Source organism: Hetaerina americana, unplaced genomic scaffold, assembly GCF_022747635.1.
Source record: "Hetaerina americana unplaced genomic scaffold, ioHetAmer1.1.p SCAF_9, whole genome shotgun sequence".
In the NCBI taxonomy this organism is placed as follows: domain Eukaryota; kingdom Metazoa; phylum Arthropoda; class Insecta; order Odonata; family Calopterygidae; genus Hetaerina; species Hetaerina americana.
Window position 1 is genome coordinate 61,456,512 of NW_027287538.1, and position 23,683 is coordinate 61,480,194.

At 38.2% G+C, this 23,683-nt stretch overlaps 1 protein-coding gene across 1 annotated transcript; it reads left to right on the top strand.

Moving 5' to 3' along the window:
• Positions 1-1,046: 1,046 nt before the first annotated feature.
• On the top strand, positions 1,047-23,220 carry LOC139698596 (xyloside xylosyltransferase 1-like). Its single transcript, XM_071597438.1, is given in 8 exon segments — positions 1,047-1,077; positions 4,228-4,527; positions 7,075-7,247; positions 7,357-7,504; positions 7,589-7,789; positions 18,586-18,666; positions 20,567-20,585; positions 22,980-23,220. Coding segments are annotated over 8 exon segments (1,194 nt in total).
• Positions 23,221-23,683: the final 463 nt, after the last annotated feature.

The following is a 23,683-nucleotide window of genomic DNA, read 5'->3' on the forward strand; positions in this document are numbered from 1 at the left end:
TTATTCCAGATATTATTGCAAGTTAATTTTTAATCTTCATGCTAAATAGAATAACATTTTACTGCACAACATTTGAACTAAAATTTTGGCATTTACGAAGCCAATACACATATTCGTATTTATCAACCTCTCATTGGGAAAAATTAGTGCATGAAATCAACCCAATTCTTATATGGAATCCATTTTGAAAGAGGATTTCGCGTTCATTGGAATGTTCTGCCCGCATGGGTATCAAGTCTAACTTCCGAATCTTATCTTTCTTTCTTCCGTTTAAGTGAGTTAGACCATTTGTCTTCCTGAACACATTCTTTTACAAGAGAATTCACTCAAAAATGAAGAATGCGAAAGCGTAAACAAGCAGTTTGGAAAAGGCTATCTTACTGAATCCCTTCTTTCAAATCGACCTATGCAATATCTCACCGAATGTCTCCGATAGCTTACCAACTTGTGCCAACTAACCGATGCCTATAATTGAAATATCATGTGATCGTATCGAACGTTTGCTGAAAAACACAAAGCCTAATAAATCCTCCGGGCTCGATGAAGGAGTTGCTCGTATATTTAAGAGAATAGTGTCGGAAATCGCACCGTATCTAGAAATTATATGTAAGAAGTCGGTAGGAGATCACAAGGTTCCCAGGGATTGGAAAACGGCTAACGTAACACCAATATTTGAAAACGGAGACTTAGTAGCAACCGAGATATTACGGATCTATTTCCCAAACACCCATTTCTTGCAAGGTTAAGGAGCATACAGGTGTAGTTCCTAGTTCGATCGTGAAACTCCTCGATAGTCAGTAGTTATTAATGAAAAATGAACACGGTTTCCGAAAGAGTTGATCCTGCGAGACACAAATGACGCTTTTTATTCACGATATTCTTACTTCTGGGGGGAGCAATTTTCCGGTGGACGCGATATTTCTAGATATTAAGGAAGCCTTCGACAAAGTGCCTCATGGTGAACTACCCACGAAGCATACGGCATAGAGAAAGATATCCAGGGTTACATTAAAGACTTTTTGAATGGTCGGGTACACAGCGTAGTCATGGAAGGATTTAGCTCAAATGCAGTGGAAGGTACTCCAGATTTTACATAGGGAACGGTTATCGGACCTCTTAATTTTACGGCATAGACTCCTTGGTCTTAAGTAAAATACATTTATTTGCCGACAATGTAATGGTTTACCGTGATATCCGTAATAATGATGACAAAATTAATTCCATACAACGGTGGCGCGACACTTGAAAAAGGCCAAATATGTCCATATATACATATAATTATATATAAATATAAATACACAGATACACACACGCACGCACACGCACGCGCGCACACACTCGCGCGCACACATACATACACAAACGGGGTCTGTTCAAAAAGTATCTCGACATTTCTGTTTTGTCAAAAATATTTTTATTTATTCATGAATATCTATTTTTTTCCCTTCAAAGTAATCCTCATTAGATATTATACACTTGCGCCAACCTTTTTTCCAATCCTAGAGGCACTTTAAAAATCATCTTTTGTGATCCTCCTTCGATGCAGTCTTTATCTCTTCAATAGTAGCGTAGCGTCGTCCTTTCATGGGCCACTTCAGTTTTGGGAACAAGGAAAAGTCACTGGGGGCTAGATCTGGGGAAGACGGTGACTGCGGCATCATTAGTGTCTTGTTTTTGGCCAAAAAGTAACGATGTGTGAGCAGGGGCATTGTCATGGTGCAAAAACCAATTTTTGTTCTTCCACAAATCCGGGCGTTTGTGACGGATTGCTTCGCACAGATTGCGCATAACTTGCGGGTAATATTCCTTATTTGCCTTTCTACCCTGTAGCAAGAGCTCATGATGCTCCACGCCCCTACAATCGAATAAAAATGTAGGCAAAACTTTCACATTCCGACGAACTTGGCGCGCTTTTTTGGGTCTTGGGTCGTTTTCCATTCCATTGGGATGATTGAGCTTTAGTTTCCACGTCATAACCAGACACCCATGATTCGTCACCAGTTATGACCCTCTGGAGCAAATTTAGGTCGTCGCGGACAGAGTAATTACCAATGTAAATGTGTTGCTGTTTTTGGTCGAAATTGAGCAACTTTAGTCCGAATTCCAGAGCTACCCGATTCATTCACAAATAATTGGCAATGGTCCGAAATCGATGTGTCATAGTCCTCATCAACTTCTGTAACGGTGATTCAACGATTGACAAATAATATTTTCTTCACTTCATCAATATTTCGTCCGGTACGCTATTCGTCGTTCACATCTTCTCGGTACTCTGAGAACATTTTGTACCACCAATAAACGTTGCTTTGGTCCAAGGTAGCTTCTCCACATGCCACAGTCAAAATTGGTAATGCAACCGCGCAGTTAATACCGTTTTTAACACAACATTTGATACAGATTCTTTGATCCATTTTTGCAAAAATCGAAGACGGGCCAAAACACGTCCCAGAAACACAGCTGTCAAAAATTAACGGAACATTCAAAATCGCCGAACTTTTCGGCATAAGGTAGAGACTATAGTACCATGCATAACGCGATAAAAAAATTGAAAATCAAATATGCATAACCCGCAGAAATTAAAAATTTTCGATAGTATTTCGACGGACCTCATGTGTGAGTGTGTGTGTATATATATATATATATATATATATATATATATATATATATATATATATATATATGTATATATATAAACAGATATATATATATATATTTATATGTATATGTATATATATAAACAGATATATATATATATATTTAAACAGATATATATACACATATATATGTAATTTTTTAAAGGGATGTTGAAGATCGGTCGATACCCCCTTCATGCACTTTTCCTGCCTCCATCGGATTTCTCCTAACAAACCCCTCTCTTCGCCCACCATACCAAGTACTACCTGGTTTGTTTTCTTCTCTGACCATTTCACCTTCTCCATTCTTCTCCACACCCACATTTTAAAAGCCTCCCAATTAGGTCTATCCTCCTGATCCAGTGACGACCTTTCCTTGCCGTACATAGCAATGTTCCATATCAATGTTCTTATGAGTATGTTCTTAATATCTTTACCCATCGTCCCTGTCATCAACTCCCTCCTACTTGTGAAAGCCTCTTTGCCTAGCGCAATTCTTCTCCTTACGTCCCTACTACTTTGACCGTGTTGGTCCAAAACACTTCCGAGATACGATAACTGTTCTACCTGCTCTAGTTTTTGCCGTCCTATTTTAATGTCTAGCTTAGCCTTTTTCCTTCTAGAAAATCGCGTAACCTTTGTTTTATTAACATTGATTCTCATCCCATACCCGTCGCACTGAATTCCCAATTCACTCAGCAATGCATGAAACCCCTTTGCTGACTGACAAACTAAAGCTTGGTCATTAGCGAACCTAACTGATTTTACGAATTCCCCGCCCACTTTCATGTCTACCTTCAGTTCTTCCCATGCCTCTTTAATCATTTCCTCTGCATACAGGTTGAACAGCAACGATGATAATGGGCAACCCTGCCTTACACATCTTCCTAACAATGACCATCCGGACCCCAATCGCACCTGAGCAGTCTGAATCATGTAATGCTTGCGGATTAGCCTCCTGTTCCTCCATTCTATTCCAATTTTCTGCAATATACTCATAAGTTTTTCCCAATTCACTCTATCATACGCTTTTTCGAAATCTACGAAACAGGCAAGTACCTCCTGGTTGTAATCTATATTTCTCGGGATTAATAATCTCATTACTGCAATGGCATCACGCGTACCTCTCCCCTTCCTAAACCCAAACTGATCATCCCCTATGTAGTCACTTGCCCTACTCTCTATCTTTTTGTTTATGATCCTTAGAACAACTTTAGCTGCGTGGGATATCAAACTTATTGTCCTGTAGTCCTCACATGATATACCCTTTACCTTTTTCGGAATAGGAACTAAAACGGATATCAAAAAGTTTTCCGGCCAGATTCCTTCAACGTAGATACTACGAATCAGCCCACATAACCTCTTCTTCTGAAATTTTCCTAACATTTTTTAGTACCACAGGAATATTATCCCTTTCAATGGCCTTATTTATCTTGATCTCCCTTAATTCCCATCCTATCTCATCATACCATTCATGTTCACATCCTGATGATTGCAGGGTTCCCTGGTGTCAACAGTGGGATTTTACTTTTGAATTTGGAAAGGATACGACGGTCAAGAATATTTGCAAAATTCATTGGTGATTACATTATAGGTAATCCTCAGGGCTCTGAAGAAATAAAAAAGTTGCAAGAAGAAGTTAATGGACGTGTAACATCAGTGGATGATTTGGTGAAAAAATATTTTTTTACGAGTGGCTATGGTGACCAAGATTTTCACATGCTTTTAGGAGCAGAATATCCCGAGCTAATACACATCATACCTTGTGTCTGGAACCGACAATTGTGCACTGGGTGGCCTGAGGCAAAAGAGCAGCCTGACATCTTTGATAAGTATTTCAGATGTGATGGAAAAGTGAAAGTATATCATGGAAACTGTCATACTCCCATTCCAAGTAACATAGTTCACTCTTGAGCTTTCAAATAAAATATAGTGAAAACACTTTGACCTATGTATATTGTGACAGACCCTGAATAAGTGTTTGATGTACTTCATAATTGCCAAAAATATTCACAATTAATGCATGAGAACACTTAAGAAATCTGACTATGGTAGTATTTATAAAAAGACTTAGTGATATGAGCATAAATGATCAAAGATGTAAAAATGAACACAAAATAAACAAATAGTTATTCAGAAAGCTAAGTGAAAGGGTTTCAATTTAATATTGGAATAAGTGCTTACTGCTAAAAGGGATCAAACTCTCAAAATTAAATATATTAAATGGTCAGTATTATGACTGATTTGATTTCAACTTTGAAATCTGAGTCAACTACCTGTTATGGATCTCAAATTATCCTGCAAATGTTGGGGCCATGAAGTAAAGTCTAAAGGAATTAATATTATTACTAAAGCTAATCTACTGGTTAATATCGGTTTTGGATGGTCACAACAACCCAATAACAATCTATTTATGCCTAACAAAACACAACCCAATATTTACTCCACAATAATATTGAATAAAGTGGCAGGAAGAAGTGTAATAAAAAACAGAAGAAGAAACGGATAGAATATTAGTATTAGAGATAAAAGCAGAACCATCGAGCTTGGTCGTTATTCCCCTTCACATGCCACCGAGTAATCATAAGGAGAAAGAAGTCGATGGGAAAAATGATCAGTCAGAGGAAATAATTGCGTGTTCTTGACAGATGCAAGCCATATTGATTGGTAACAGGATGCTGAAGACTGGGATGGATGGGAGTATACTAGGCAAACCAGAAAGGGACAGCCATAGTAAAGGGATGTTGACAGAATGAAGGGAGGAAGTATACAGAGATGAAGAGGGACTTAGCTGTTGAGTAGGATGTTGCTTTGTGTTTCCATAGGAGAGACAATACAAACATTTAGTTGCTGGGTCCATCCATAACCCAACTTAACCGGCAGATTGCCTATAATTATAAAAGAAATGTAATGAAATGCAAATACTGCAACACTAAAAAAATGAAATAATTCCTTCAACAAATAGTATATAGGTTATTCTTAAAACATTTCAATGAATCATTAAAAATGTGAGTCATTATTATATCATAAAATATCACAAGCCGATCATAACCGCCGAGTCAATGGCTACATACTAGTTCCTTATATCCTTTCAAATCGGGGGATCGAGATGGTGCGGGGGCTAACGTACTGGCTTCCCACCATGAGGGCGCGGGTTCAAATCCCGGCGGTGTTGAATATTTTTCAGAGGTATCTCGATCCCTACTTGAGGTGCTTTGTGGAGGGCACTTTGAGTGAGTACGCCGTCCGTCGGATGGGAAGTTAAACTGCGGACCCCTTGGCGCCTTTCGTAAAGAGCAGGCTAATGCCGACGCCGGGTTTCTCTCCACCCTTCATCCTTTCCTATCCATCCCCTATGGCGCAAATGACCTTAGCTGTCGGTCGCCTCCCCTCAAAACTACTACTTCCCTTTCAAATCGATGTCGAAGTATTGGACTATTTCTAGCCATCCATGAAGAGACGTTTGTGTCACCAACACATAAGTAATGAATAGCCAATTGGTCCTTTCAGAATATTCTGGGAAAACTTATATCAGCATCCTACCGTTTTATATTTAAGTGTTCTCATAACTTGAATTGATCACTTGCATTAAAACCAGGGCCATTATTTTTCAAACCAACCATTGGACAAAAGTAAGTATTTTTTCAAAAGTCACATTGTAAGTTAAATGTTATGGATCCCAGGTCACGAAGCCGTTTTCAAGAAAAGACTGTACAACAGCAAAATATAATTGCTTAGGTATCAATGGAGGAATTGGAAGCATATTTTCGTTTTAAAACCCTAAGAGTCTAGAGGCCTTCGTGCAGAGGTTTGATTTGCGAATTAAAACGTAGCTCGTATTCAAATATGACAAGCAAATCAGTGATTTAATTCGTCCACTTGTCAGGAAACTATGGCTAACATTTACAAAAATAAATAATAAATTGTTCCGAGTGACTGAGATAATTTTGGTGGATAATGCAACAACTTAACAGATAGGTTCACTCCCGTTGCAATCGAATCTTTCAAACGGCGGCCATGAGAATTACCGTTCCAAACAGGAAAGACGACCATATAACGTCAAACCTGCCGTCCGGGGCGCTCTGCGCCAAAATGTAGAGCTACCAAACCCTCTAGCCAGTTAACACGCAATTGCCGCCGCTTACTCTATACGGGAGTCCACAAGTTTGCAAGAAATGGAGGACAGATATCACTAGGTAGTTTCAATTCGAAATGAAGATTCAACGAAAGAATATTCGGAGACTATTGAAAATAGGGTTTTTTGTTGTTATTCTAGTATTATTATATGTGTTTTATCTGGAAGATGGAAGATGGATGGAGAGTGGATCTATCGACAATTCTAAATCGAACTCGACGATTTACAGGTCATTTTCCGGTTCGCACTTAAAAGTGATTGATAAAGTCATGAAAATGAAGGAAAATATTTATTTATTATGTATAGTGACCAAATTGGACAGAAACATCAATTTAAAATATAAGTTTCCCATCTTTGCCAAGTCAGTGCTCGAAAAAGCTTCATTGCCAATCATTTTGACTGTCATCACTGATGAATATAGTAGACCCATTATAGAAGGAGTTTTAAGTGGTTCCAAGACTTCCAAAAGGTTTCACGAGGTAAGTAGTCTTAATTTGTACGTATCATGTTATAACAGTGGCAAAGCCGATGAGGTTGATGTTAAGTGGGAAATTGAACATGTTTTTTTTCTTCATCGATCCAAATTAGGTCAGCTACTTAAATGTTTCTGCCATAGCAGAACAGCTCAAGCGGATAGTCTCCATCATGTCTCCACACTTTAGTTCCGAGCCTGGAACATATTTCAGTGATGCTATGTTTTTTTTGTCTCTGGGATTACATCATATTTTGGAACCTGGTTTGTGTTTCCATACATAATTTCTTTTTGTTTTTCTCGCTCTTTTCATAAAAGTCTTTCGTCTAATACTTGTCTTTCATTTAGACCAACACAAAGTTATAGTAGCAGATGCTGATATGATGTTTGTTGGAGACATTGCAGAACTGTGGAGAGAATTCAATAAATTCAGCAATAATTCCATAATTGGCATCGCACCAGAACTCTCTCCTACCTATAGGATATTCTTCAGTGGATATAGAAATTCTCACCCAGGCACAGTAATCGGAGAGCCCATCAGTGAAAATGGTTTGTATAATTTTGTTATTTTACTAATATTATGTATCATGATAATATTCGCTATAGTCTATAAAGCAATCCAGTCTCACACAGTGTCATTTTTTAAAAATGTCGTAATTAACTGATGAAATAATTCAACTCTTACCTACATAATGACAGAGGTTCAGGTACAAAAAATTAATACTTTGAAGTAGTTTTGTTACTATTCTTAAAAATGGTTTTGCCTCTCTCTCTTTCTCTCATCCTATCAAATGTGCACACCATTATTCGGCTAAGTATGTGTTTACGACTATTATATTCACTTATTAATAGGTGACCTTCGAGGGATTGTTCGTGGGATCGCAATAATGCTCCGTTTTTTTTATACCGCATAATTTTAAGTATCGTAAAGTTCGGGCCTGAAATAATAGTCGTATTCGTTAAATATTTTTGCGGGTAAAATAGTTATAATAGGTAGTTAAAACTAATAAGGATACGGTCAAGTCGAAACATGCTTCACTTTAATATTCATTTGAAAATTTCGTCAAGTTCTAAGTAATAATCTCAGCAAAATTTATATGCCCCTAAATATCTGAACAACCAACGCATGGGACAAGATTGTGCATACGAACGTATTTCTGGCTCAGAGAAGGGAGTTCTTATTTCAGAGAATGTTCAGCATGACAACCGATCTAATTAACCCATATCAACGGAAGAGAGGGAAGAGATTCGTGCGAAAGTTATCCAAAGGTGATATCCTCGTGAAGTTGAGGAAAATCCGATAGAAACGAAATGCTGTTTCAAAATGTTCTCCGAAAATGAAGAGCCGGACTAAAAGTTGTAAGACTGCTTAATACGAATAGATGTACCGTCTTTGTGAATGTTAAAACTTCCGTTATTGTCTTAAAATAAAAATGGCATTTTATTTAACATGAAGAAGATAATTACATGCAATAATACCTCAAAGAACGTAATAGCTCAAAATACCTTGTAAGCAATTAAAGAAAATATGATGGATACGGGGAACTGAAACAAACCAATGTAGCTCCTGTGTACAATACAGGAAATAACTAAGATTTCACTAACACAATCAGACTTTGTTGCATATAAAGCAAAGCATCCAGAAAATATTGATAATAATAGTTCGTGCCAACATTTGTAGTGAACATTTTAAACATTGAAAAATGTAATATCTTTTGTGCAATCGAATCCCAAGGGAAAGACTGACTGTGAAATCCCCAATGAAAAATATCAAAAACTGTCAAAGTAGGAATTATGCTATTAATACATAGCACTGTTTGAATTGCCAAAGTAATATTGCTCTTTTAGAATGGAGAACATTAGTAATACTCACTACTGATAGTATTAGTAAAATGTTGAGTCAATTCGCAATGAAATTATGTTCTGGATAAACAGCACTTAGGTGCTCGGCTGAGACACACTTTCCAGACCGATAACCCTTGCCATATGAGTTAAAACGATCTATCTACAAATTAAACTCTCCAGAGATTCAGAGAGAATAATTCAAATGAGACCTTAAAACTACACGTCATTTACATATATTTAGAGAATTTTCTAAGCTAGGCCTCCGCTTGTGTACCCAGCATAGTCGCCTTTTGGAGAAGAACGTTGCCTTTAGAGTTAATGAATACTCGCCCCTCGAGTATTTCGTGCGCTTAGCCGATTCCCTCTTCGGTGGAGATCGGGATCACTCGGATGCATCACTTTCCTCCAGCTGACCAGCCGCCAAGAGTCCAGTCCAGTGACTCAAGCTGAATGATGCTCCTGATTGATCAATCGCATCCGCAAATGTACACAAGCCAATGAATACGTTAAATCAAATCTAACTGATTTGGCGGGAATCGAGCTCATGCCTTATAATAGTCAACCGATTCATCGCATACTTACAATCTGTGTATGCAACTGATATAAATGGGATTGAACCCATTCGATCTGACTCAATCGTCATAAAGCGATGTTTGGGGCCAACCGAATTAAACTTATGATCTTATCCGATTAAAGGAACTGAATCCTTTCCTTGAATTGCATATCTTCATACTCTGAATGAATAAAGCGAACTACGGCCGTATGAGTATTATGGGAAGAATCAACATGAGAGAAATTACAGATAAAAAATAAAATAATTAAATCAAATTAACTAATAAAAAATGATATGATATAGGGGGGATTAGAACAGAAAAATGATAAAACTAAAATATGATACCAAAAACGCTCGCTGAAGTGTACGCTTGCCCATCGCCCTTATCAAGCACTCATCCAGACAGGTTCCGCGAGAGAATTATCTCTACGGCAGCGGCCCCCCAATCACAGGTAATAAAATACATGTAAATAAATCAGGCACTCTCTATCTTACATATACTAAATACGAGGACTGTCACCGAACTACCCGGCCTGACCTAGAGATGGCGGTAGTTGTTTGAAAAATATAACTTAATGAGATAGTACGCTATCTATTAAGCATATGTTTCACATTTGAAGGCGCCATGTTGTTTAATATTTGTTTGGCAGCCATTAATAGTGAACGTTTTCAATGAACTTGTGAAAATGGAGAAAATTGGTTATTCTTTTGCGATACAATACTTCTATTTGGAAGGCCTCAGCCCATTCAATATAAAAGCTGAACTGGATTCTACTCTGGGTGAGTCAGCTCCTTTGTTTAAAACAGTAAAATAATTGGCAGCAGAGTTTAAATGGGGCCGTGCGAACTGTCAAAACGAGCATAACATTGGTCGACCAAATGAGATGACGACTCCAGAAACAGTGAAGGAAATCCACAAAGTGATTCTGAATGATCGTCGACTAAAAGTGCGTGAGCTAACAGACATAGTAGGAACTTCAAAAAGTGCAGAACATCGCATACTACCTTGATCAAAAAGTTCCCGGAATAACCACCGTGTGGCGCTCCCATCGTTCCGATTTGAGTTCTGTTTTTTTTGTTAAATTGGTACATCTGTTGTTGATATTCCCTTTAAATCTTAACGATTCTCTAAAAAAACGGTCGTTTACCAGTGGCACGAGCGGTTCAGAATTGGTCGTGAGTCAATCGAAGATGATGAACGCAGTGGCAGATCATCGACATCGAAAGTCGGTGAAAAAATTGATAAAGTAAAAGAAATGTTGGTCAATAACCGCAAATTAACCATCAGAGAAATAGCGGAGGACTTGAACATTGCCTATGGATCCCCCCAAGACATTGTGGTTAATGATTTGGGTTTCCTCTCGTGTAGCAGCAAAGTTGGTGCCTAAAGACCTCAATTTCATGCAAAAAAGAGACCGTGTTGACGTCGCAAAAGACATGATTTGCGAGGCTGAATCCGATCCCACATTCATCAAAAGGATCATTACTGGAGACGAGACGTGGGTTTATGAGTACGACACGCAATCCAGACATCAGGCAAGTGAATGGCGTTCACCAAATGAGCCGAGACCAAAAAAACCACGTCGTTTTCAGTCAAAAAAGAAGGCAATGCTGACGGTTTTCATGGATTACAACGGTGTAGTGCATCATGAATTTTTGCCACAAGGCCAGACAGTAAACAAAGAGTATTATTTGGGCGTTATGAGACGTTTGCGTGAAGCAATTCGCCGAAAGAGACCAGAAATGTGGGCAGAAAACTCGTGGATTTTGCACCATGATAACGCACCGTCGCACAGTGCTATCATTATTCGTAATTTTTTGACGAAAAATGCAACAAATACCATCCAACAGCCACCGAATTCACCTGATTTGGCTCCCTGTGACTTCTTTCTGTTCAATCGAGTTAAAAAACCATTACGGGGAACGCGTTTTAGCAGCCGAGAGGAAGTAATGGAAAAATCGCAGGAAGCACTGATGGATATACCGAAAACCGAATATAAAAAATGTTTCGAGGATTGGATCAAGCGCTGGCATAAGTGTGTTGCAGTCGATGGGGATTACTTTGAAGGGGACAATATAGATTTAGATGAATAAACTTGTATTTTTAATTTTCTGAATAAATTCCGGGAAATTTTTGATCAAGGTAGTATTTTACTGAATATTTGGGCAGTAGAAAGCTGTGTGCAAGATGGGTGCCGCGTTTGCGCACAAACGAGCAAAGCCAGTGTCTTGAATATGTTTTAATAGATTATTTAGCGAAGTCTCAAAGCAACAAAGCGAACTTTTTGCACCGTTTCATAACCATAGAGGAAACATGGGTCCATTACTTCACACCCAATACAAAAGAACAATCGAAACAATGGTTTCAAAGGGGAGAACCGGCTCCAAAGAAGGTGAAGACCGTTTCATCTGCAGGCGAGGTCATAGCGTCGGTTTTTTTTAGATGCGCGCGGGATAATTTTCATTGCCTATCTTGAAAAAGGATAAAATGTCAACGGCTAGTATTATGCGAACTTGTTGCAACGTTTGACGAAGAAATCAAGCAAAAGCGGCCGCATTCGGCAAAGAAGAAACTTTTGTTTCATCAAGACAATGCACCAAATCACAAATGCATTATTGCAATGGCCAAAATTCATGAATAAAAGTTTGAATTTCTACCTCATGCACCATTTTCGCCAGATTTGCCCCCCTTGGATTATTTCCTTTTCGTAAACTTGAAAAAATGGCTCGGTGGTCAAAGATTTTCCAACAGTGAAAAAGTGATGTCGGCAGTCAATGGCATTACTGTCGACATCACTTCTTACAAGTTTAGTGTCGATGGCTGCCAAACAAATACTAAACAACGTAGCGTCTTCAAACTTGAAACATATGCTTTACAGATTGCATAATTCAAAACCAATGCGATGCTCGTCTTGACAGCTCGTACGGCCTCGTTTAAACTCTGCTACCCAATATTTTACTGATCGTATCAAACTTGAAACATATGCTTTATAGATTGCCTACTATGCAGTACAGTGATATAATCCAAACAACTACCGCCATCTCTACCTCAGACCGGGTACTTCTTGGACTTCGTATGTATAAGGCACCATAACACGAGACGGCATCATTCCTTCACTGAAGATGACTGCTTGGCAGTCTAAACACTGTGTCAGCTTCTGGGCACATCCCTTTCCTTTTGCGAAGTGCGAGTCACAGGACTAACTTCGGAAGAGATTCCACGGTCTGAGTGAGTGAGTTTCCCAATGGTTATGGCGTTTACGCATGCCCAAGCAAGTGAGTTATTGGCGGGCCACTGTCGCAGAGGGAAACCTCTCGCAAACCCTACTGTAGTTATGTGAGTGCCTGCGACTAGCAAGGATCAAGACTACTTAGTAAATCCAAGCTAGAGAGTGCCTGATTTATTTGCATTCATCTTATTACCTGCGATTGGTGGGCCGCTGGCGCAAGGAGAAATCTCTCGCAAGCCTTGCTCGGGTGAGTGATTGATAATTGATTATAATAATTGATAATCAATCCGCAATAATTGATTGCGGCACCCCGCCACCGGGGTCGGCGGCGGGGTAACGTCCTCGTCTGCCATTCCAAGGGTCGCGGGTTCGATTCCCGCCTGGGTGAGTTTCCCTCCATCTAGGGCTTGGGTGTTTGTAAATGTGACCATTGTTATCGTTGTTAATAGTTCGATTGTAAAGGCCAAAATGTGCTGTTTTCGGACTAATACTGAATAAATAAATAAATAAGGACGGAGGTCAATGCTTTCTAGTATACCTTAGCCAGAGCGTATTTGTTGAAGTTTGAGTGCTTGAGACAAGCAAGGATCAATACAATTAAGTACATCCAAGCTGATTGTGCCTGATTTATTTGCATTTATTTTATTACCTGTGATTGGTGGGCCACTGGTGCAGAGATAATTAATTCTCTCGCAGAACCTGTCTGGATGATCGCTTGTTAAGGGCAAGGATCAATGCCATTTAGTACACCTTAGCAAGCGTTTTTTGCTAACATACTTGGGTTTAATCTTTTTTTCTGTTCCAACTCCCCCCCTATATCATTTCATTATTATTTAATTTGATTTATTTATTATTATTTTTTCCTTCCATAATTTCCCTTACGATATCCTTTGCCCATTTGGAAGAGTACGGCTGGGGTTGATACTTCTCATAATATCCATACTCCGAAGTCGGACTTTGGATTAGGCATGATAAAAATTTCCATTATTTTCTCTTGAACGCCTCTTGTCGTAAAAAATGTCAATAGTGATTGCTTTATTGCATAATTCCTTTTCCACGCAAATTATTCTAACAATTGCTGATTTCTACTTGAGTTGCTCAAAACGTTTTGGAAAAGCCAAGATATGGTGGCCGCAGTAGCGGAAAAAGTTTGCCTTCAGCAAACATCATCTCCCAATTGACTTCTGTGAAAGTTTCAACTTTATCCATCCGTGTTACTTTCATAGTCGATTTAAGCAACTTACTTTTGTTTATTTAGAAAGATGAAAGAATAAGTTTCGTGCGGTGATTTACCACTTCTGTTTAAGAGGCTGATCACCGAAAATGATCAATTCCGAGTTGGATGAAGTTCATTGTACTTCTGCTATGATTTTTGCGACTGTTTACAATTGGGTAAATTAATTTAAATGGGGGCTCACATCCACAAACGATAAAAGTCGGAACCCCTTATTTCCTCCGAAATTATCGACAAAATTCACCATATGCTTTTAGGTGATCGAAGAGCCAAAGTAGACGAAACAGTGGAGACCACAGGCCTATCAAAAGTAAAATTTTTTCAATTTTACATGCAAAATTTGGCGCAAAAGAAAACTCGGTAAGATGGGTGCCGCGATTGCTCAAACTGGAGAATAAACGTAATCGTGTGGATGATACGGAGGCTGGTTTAGCACTGAGCTCCAGAGACAAAGGAGCAGTGGAAATGGTGGGTTTCTAAAGGCGACCGGACTCCGAAGAAGATTAAGACGGTGAAATTGGCCAACAATGTGATAGTCATGGTTTTTTGCAATGCATGCGGAATCGTCTCCATTAATTTTTTGCAAAGAGCACACACACGATTATTGGGGAGTAATATGCATCGTTACTGTGCCGATTGAGCGAATAAATCAAGAAAAAAACGTCCTAATTTGGCAAAGATAAAAATTCTTATCCATTAAGACAATTCACAGGAGCACATCTGCGCAGTATTAATGGCGGAAATTTTGGAATTGAAGTTCGAATTAAAACCTATCCCCCCACCCTCAACAGATTTGGTCCCAGTGAGATCTCGCTTATTTATGTACATATGGCTTTCCGCATATTTTTTTCGTTTTTTCTCGACATTCTACGAGATTACCTTTTAACGCATTCATTAGATTGTCATCATTACTTAATATACTCTCGTTGCATTTCGGTATATCCGTAACTTCTGCGCTGCAGAATGCCTACAATGAAATCCAGAAAGGCTCGTCAACGAGGATAGCGACACGATGGAAGTACATGCTCCACGTCAATAAAATTGACTACAGTATTTTTATGCATAATCACTCAAAACGGTCGTGGAATGATGAGATTATGGGACATTAAATAGTATATGTATTACCGATCCTCGTTTCCTTTCGCGATGGTCAATACATGTTGGCGGTTGGACAAACCCTGAAGGGGGCCAGGAGGCAACATAAGGAAATTAAACCATTACATTTCCAAGCTGTAGATAGAGAGAAAGATGGGGAGAGATTGGACTTTATTGGCCAGGTCTGGCAATATGATTACCAATCAGGGTATCCTTATGAAAGTCTCTAGTGACTTTCGTAGTATGCAAACAAGCTTTCTAAAAATCATTAGTCAGGAAGAAGAAACGGCCATAATAAGATGAAGATTTAAAGAATATGGTATTATCAGCAAGCATGCATTTATAATTATGCTTGGAATTGCTACCCCTTAAGGAGGATTTAATCAGTATGTCTTAGGAATGGAAAATTACTTTTAATTACAGTGAAAAAATTGAAGGTGGATTACTATAATATTGAAAAAAATAGTATAGCGATATTATTCAAAATGTTTTTTACATTTTGGTGGTAATCGATTTACTGCAGATACAAGCGATTATATTCAATGCAATGCCAAATTATCTATGTGATAAAAGGCCTATGGCAAGATTTAAAATAATTAGGCCTCTCCTGAAGAGATGAGGCTAACAATGAATACCAAATGTTTATGCATTGGAACTTACTATGTTAACAACATGCATTCAAATGTGACCATAACATGAAAACGATGTTTAAGTCAAGATTATGAAATTTTTTGAGTATATATATTCTCAGCATTCTGTCCGCTGATGGTGGAAAAAAATTACCACATAAAAAGAAAGTATCAGGATCAAGGAGCTGTAAATAGACAAATTATGATGATTTTGACATTCCTGCTCTTCTGTTAAAATCTTGATGGTCGTACTCTGCTTTCACTGAAGACTTCTGTCCTATTTTTATGATGCCTCACGCTGATTGCATTCGAGGTTGTCACTTCACTCTTGAAGAATTGTCTCAATGGGATCTTTCATTATTGATAGCAGGTCCTTTAAATTACGTTTGTCATAATAAGCTGTGTTCATGTTTAAGCTTTCAAAAAATATCTAGACCTACAGAAGCAATCTTGGTGGCATGTGGAAGTACCATTCCCCCTAATCACGCATGCGCAGGTTTGAGGTAGTTGCATTCATTCAGTGTATTTTGAGAAGTGGAAGTATGAAGACGTGTTCTAGTAGTATGTCAACGCGAGTTAAGCAGCGTGCTGTTATCGAATTTTTACCTACTTCCTGCTGAATTCTGCTGACTCCTACTGAGATTTATCGTCGTTTGAAGTCTGTTCACGGAGACGATACTGTCAATAGACCTACTGTTAATCGATGAATATTTGAATTTCGTGGTTGCGAACCTGGAAAAGCCATTATCATTGATGAAACACGCAGCGGACGTCCGATCACTGCCACGGACGATAAACATCGCAAACTCGTCAAAGATTAAATCCAAAATGCCCGGCGAATCACTTAAAAGCGTATCGCAAACTATATTTTTCTAGTTTGCCGTGTTAATGGCAGTCTGGCGCCAATAATATTGCAACATTACAACGCTCGTCCACACACCTCGCACGCAACTAGATCGGCTCTGCAAAACCTTAAATGTCAACCGATTCCACATCCTTCTTACTTCCCCCGATCTTGCGATTTTAATTTTTAAGAGACACCTCCACCAAACATGTCCAAACAGCTTTAAAATTATCAAGTTTAAAGTTACTTTGTTAACTGAACTTATGTTTAATTAATGGAAAAGGGATCAGTCATATGGATTTTAATTGGCCTTATTAAGTCTTGCAGCCATCTCAGTCCAATCGAAATTTTACCCATATACTCGTTTCCCACATCCCGTTGCCAACATGTTAGCTTTTCTCTTTTAAATCTCTTCCCCTGTTTTTTTCATTGATTGATTTCTGAGCGTCATAATCCATTATGCCTGGGTTAGTGATTTTTACAATATCCTAGTTTATTCTTCTCTATATTTATTCATCAAATCACAACAAAATTAATCAAATTGAGCCGTCACATCAACCTATATATATTAATAATATAAATGCAATTATTTGTTCAGAGATTTGACGAATATTTACGCATACACAAATATAGAACACGTCAGATATAAACTTCACATATGAAAAAAATACAATAAAGGGGACGTTCCGTAAGAAATGCAATTAATTGTTCAAGTAATTTGTTAAGCAGATTTGCGCCAACACTTAAAATTCTTCAAAGTATTGTTCTTGGGCCTCTACACACTTTTTCCAGCGACTGTGCCATCACCGGTACGCGCCCTGGAAGGCGTCTTCAGGGAACTCTCGCAAGTTATTCGCCACGGCTGATTGAATCTCGTCTATGGAGGAGAAACGCGTTCCTATCTGGGCAGCCTTAATCCAAGAGAACAAAAAGAAGTCTCCTGGGGTGACGTCAGGATAAAAGGAGGGGTGGGGCAGCGTTGGCCCCTGGTTTTTGGCCAGGAACTCGCCGACTCGTCGCGCGTTGTGGTAAGGCGCGTTGTCGGGATGGAGTTTCAAGTTAGCAGAGATTCTTTTCTTGTCCAGATGATTCTTTTTCGGAGCATTTCCAGCTCTTCCACGTAGTAGGCAGCGTTAACTGGGTACAGGGATAACTGACATCCTGCCACTTTCACCGCATGGAGAGCACTGAGACCGGTTTCGCACAAAGCCTAGAGGCCCCCACACCTACTTTAAATAATCCCACTCCGATCAATGGGAGCGGCGCGGGGAATTCAATTGCATTACTTTTGGTTTTGTCAGGATTGATGTGTAGTTACAATTCCAGAAATTCATTTACAGAATAGAATATATTAAAACTGAATAGGTTGAATAGCGTTTTCTTGAAAATAGTAAAATTTGTTTCATATTTGATTTCATTAGAAAGTTCTCGATGTGGTAGCCATTAATCCACTTTGATGTCTTCCGGAAATCTCGTCCTCTTCCACTGATTTGGAAAACGTGGAGATTTTCCACAACTTCTTATTAATTTAATAATATCAATGTCGCCCAAAAATGGCATCTTCTGGAAATCAGACATTGTTACTTCAGGACATACATCACTTGGACTGAGTTAGGTTTTTTACTATTTAGTTTAATCAATGTACTTTGGCAACTTTAAATTGAAAACTTGACTTCTTCAAATAAAGGTCATTAAAACTTTGGATGGTTAATTTTATTAAAAAACATCTCCTCAAATTTGTTATGTACAAGTGTAGATCTGTCCAAATGGACTCATTGATCAGAAAAATGAAACAATTTTTATTCACATGGCTGATTTGTTATTTTATTTCATCATTCCATTTATATATTCTTTTTTGTCCATTGACCAATTTCAATATATCAAACCATTCATGTTCACATCCTGATGATTGCAGGGTTCCCTGGTGTCAACAGTGGGATTTTACTTTTGAATTTGGAAAAGATACGACGGTCAAGAATATTTGCAAAATTCATTGGTGATGGCATTATAAGTAATCCTAAGGACTCTGAAGAAATAAAAAAATTGAAAGAAGAAGTTAACGGACGTGTTACATCAGTAGATGATTTGGTGAAAAAATATTCATTTGTGAGTAGCTTTGGTGACCAAGATTTTTACACCCTTTTAGGAGCTGAGTATCCAGAGCTCATACACATCATACCTTGTGTCTGGAACCGACAATTGTGCACTAGGTGGTCTGAAATAAAAGAGTATGCTGATATCTTTGACAGGTATTTCAGATGTGATGGAAAAGTGCAAGTATATCATGGAAACTGTCATACCCCCTTTCCAAATAATATAGTTAACTCTTGAGCTTTCAAATAAAATATTGTGAAAATACTTTGACGTATGCATATTGTGACAGACCCTCAACAAGTGTTTCATGTACTTCATAATTGCCCATAAATATTCACAATTAATGCGTACGAACAATCCAGAAGTCTGACTATGTTAGCTTTTATAAAAAGACTTAGTGATATGAGCATAAATGATCAAAGATGTAAAACTGAACACAAAATAAAGAAATAATTAGTCAGAAAGAAGTGTGGAAGAGTTTCAATTAAATATTGGAATGAATGCTTACTGCTAAAAGGGTTAAAACTCTCAAAATTGAAAATATTAAATGGTCAGTATTATGACTGAATTGCTTTCGACTTTGAAATCTGAGTCAACTACCTGTTATGGATCTCAAATTATCCTGTAAATGTTGGGGCCATGAAGTAAAGTCTAAAGAAATTAATATTATTGCTAAAGGTAATCTACTAGTTAATATAGGTTTTAGATGGTCACAAAAACCAAATTATACTCTTGCCATGCCTAACAAAACACAACCCAATATTTACTCCACCAAAAGGCACTCTTCTTCTCCATGCATTCTCTTTCACATTTCATTCCACTCAGCTTCCCTGTACTATTCCTGCCCCTTCCTGCTTTGCCTAACATTCTCCCCGCTAACACAATGTTCAACATCCCATTGCCAAATAATATGCTTGGCATCCATTTATCCTGTCAGATATTTGCTCCCAGTAATTCCAAAATTCAATTAGCATTTGTCAGCTGGGCAGGATTGACAAAGTGATGCATGAATCATGACGTTTCTATCTACAATAAACCATGAAAGGGTTGTCCAGGGAATGGACCAATGCATCTGAGGTTCATGCATCCATTTTGAAATAAGTAGTGATGATAGCTTCTATTTGCTGATATTTGATTTGTTAAGTAATAATTTCTAGAGCATCATGGTGAAATGTCTAATATTTATTTTTTACACAGAATTGATATGTAAATATAATTCCAGAGATTCATTTACAGAATAGAACTTATTATTTTTGGAAAGGCTGGGCAGCTTTTTCTTGAAAACAGTTACTTTTGTTTCATATTTGATTTAATGGGAAAGTTTATTGAATAATCTTAAGCCCATTGCTTTGGGCCCATGAACAGTATTGTGTGTTCAGAAAAATGACTGTAGTAGGTCATCGCAGGTCCTTGTATAGTAACCTTGGCAATTGTGGTGTGATGTGTAATGAGAAATATATGTTAGAGGTCCCAGAAATACCCGGCCTGACCTAGAGATGGCTATAGTTGTTTGAAAAATATCACTTTATTAGATAGTATGCCATCCACTAAGCATATGTTTTAAGTTTGAAGATGCCACGTTGTTTGGTATTTGTTTGGCAGCCACCAAAAGTGAACATTTTCAGTGAATTTGTGAAAATGGAGAAAATTGGTTATGTTTGTTAAACTTGTTATGTGACACAACACTTTTATTTGAAAGGCCTCAGCCCAAGCAATATAAAAGCTTAACTGGATCCTATTCTGGGTGAGCCTCAGTAAAATACTGGGTAGCAGAGTTTAAATGGGGCAATACAACTGTCAAGGCGAGCATCGCATTGGTCGGCCAAATCAGGTGACAACTCCAGAAATGGTGAAGAAAATCCACAAAGTAATATTGGATGATCATCCACTGAAAGTGTGAGCTAGCAGACAGTAGGCATTTCAAAAAGTGCGGTATATCCCATATTAAGTAAACTCAAACTTAAGTAAAACCAGTGTCATGAAGATGTTTCAATTAACTGGTGAATTGGCTGGTTATTCAATTAAATTGGTGATGACATTATAGGTAATCTTAACAGTTCTCAAGGCATTCCTGTTGCTTCATTTGGTGTTTAGCACTCCTTTCACAATCATCTTAGTCTCACTAGTGATTGATTACCTTTCATTAAATTTGTGTTCTGGTGTGTTATATGTGATTTTTTTGTGCTAAGTTCAATAATATTTTATAAATGGTTTGAAAATTTCCCCGAATAAAAATCTGCAAGGAGGCACTGTTAAGAGAATAAAAATTATGAAAGAAAAGAAAGGCAAAACCATCCCTTCAACTCCTGCCATTTTATTCCTCAAAAACTGTCTGCATTACATTTCAGTTTGAATAAATTGCGTAATGTTTCACTGTCCATGGGTAATTTTACCTAAAAACTAAATATTAAAATAATGATTGCCATGGAAAATATGTAACTTAAGAATAGATCTAACAGCTATTGGATCCAAGCAGAAGATAAACCTATGGTATCTGCAGCTTTTACCTCCGCTCCTGTGAGAGCACCACCCAGAAGGAACCATCAGTGGACTTTGGACCAAGAGGGGATCCCAGTGAAAGGAAATAGCAATATTAGGCACGTGATAGTCCTATTACGGGAGAGGGCAGACCCTGAGGGTGTGAGATAGTACCTTGTGGCCTGGTGCATTCCAAGTAGTGGAATTTTTTAGGTAACAAAGGTGGTTAGAGTGACAGTTGTGGGCATGAAGTTCTCTGGACTGCTGGTTGTGGCTCATGTGGGCATCAATATTGCCATAGACCATGGATCTGAGGAGATTCTGCATCCCTACAGGAAATTGAACTCTTAAGTAATGAAATGGGTAAGTGGTTAGTCCAATGTTGCCATCATTTCCTATCGATCTATAATGGTGCAAATGACCTTAGCTGTCAGTCGCCTCCCGTAAAAACTACTACTTCTTAGACAATTCCGGTTGCCAGTGGAAAGAGATATGCAGCGAATCTGCCTAACGGAGCACTGCACACGCAAGTCACTTAGAATCACTTTGAGTCAACCTTAAAAGGCTTAAAACTTATACCTTTAATGCCCCTCGATTGCCGTGTACAATACACAGGCATTTTATAAACACGAGATTGCTACGAAGGAGGCACATGTATAGCTCTCAGCAGTATTTGAACTTAAATGGCTATTCTGGGTGCAAGGCGTAAGAAATCTTTAAAGCTAAGGTCTCTTGTTGTTGTGTTCGTATTATTATGCAAGTTTTATCCGGGAAACTACGAGAGTGAATATATCCTCAATTATGCATTGAAATCAAGAAATTCCGGGATATTTCCAGGTTCGAATCAGGAAGTGATTGCTCGAGAAATGAAAGAGAAAGAAATTGTTAATTTGTTGTGCAATTGTGCAAAGCCAATTGCTTTGGTTGTCATCACAGATGAAATAAGCAGACCTATAGCAGAAGAAATTATTGATGATTCACAGGGTGCCAAACAGTTTCACGAGGTTAGCATTCTGGAAATTTATGAATCATTTTCTAAGAGTGGCTAGGCCGATGAAATTGGGGTTAAAGTGCAAATGAAAATGTCGTGTTCTTTGTCAATTTAAATTAGGTGTTGATGTCTCTGCTATTGTAGTAAAGCTCAAGCGAATAGTTTCCATCCTGTCTCCTTACTTTAGTACTGAGTGAGGAACATACAGGATTGCACCACATTTTAAGACCTGGTTCGTGTCACAAATTAATCTTGTTTTTTTTGTCTTTCTTCATATTTTCGTAACAATATCTCGCCTAATGCTTGTGCTTCACTACGACCAGCACAAGTTTTTAATAGCGGATGTGGACATGAACTATGTTGGCGACATTGCAGAACTAAGGATAGAATTTTATAAATTCAACTTAAAGGCCATCCTTGGGATCGCACCAGAATTGCTCCTATTTATATGATGTGTGCTTTCTATTCTTATAAAACTTCTAATCCAGATACAAAAATTGGAGAGCCTTTCATCGAAGATGGTTTGTATACTTTGTATGTAATTTTGATAGCGTGTGTGCTTTCTCTCATCTCAATTGAGTAGTCCAGTATCCCATGGTTATTTGAACTAACGTCGCATAGCGCTGAGATACCAATTCATTTCGTACCTACATAATTCTTAATTATTCAGGTAATACAAAGAGCTCTGGTGGATCCAAGAATACGGAAGAAGATGATGTAATTGGACGTGTTACGTCAGTGGACAGTTTGGTAAAAAAGTACTTATTTAAGGGTCACTTAGGAGACCAGGATTTTTACACTCTTCTGGGAGCTGAGTATCCAGAACTAATACACATTATACCTTGTGTTTGGAACTGACAGCTGTGTACATGGTGGGGTGATCGAGGTGGTTATGGTGATGTCTTCAACAAGTATTTCAAATGTGATGGAAAGGTCGAAATATATCATGGAAACTGCGATTCTCCCTTCCCAGATGTCGGGGATTAGACGTAGCACCCATTTATAATTTATTTTTGAAGACATGATATGCTTGTGTGTATTGTGGTTAATCCTTACCAAAGATCTGATGTATCTTTTGAAAGTGTAAATTCAACATGGCCTCACAAATGTGCTTGATAAATTAATATGAGGGGTCCACAAACTATGTTATGAAGGCATTTGTAAAAAGGTGTCCCGTGACAATGTGCAATAGTGTCCGTTGTGACCAAAGTTTAGTGAGAGAGTGAGAAAGAAGAGTTTCAAATGCACATACATGAATGTGTGCTTCCTCTTCAAGTGGATCTAATCTCTTACCTATTGAAATTGGTCAGTGCTCTCTCTAATTTGTTATAAAATATTCTTATTTAAATTAAATGTACCATGACCTTGTTGTCACATGACTGGATATGTCAGAGAGCATGCAATTAGTCATTGAAAATAATTTTAAACCGGGAAAATGTAAACCTGAAAA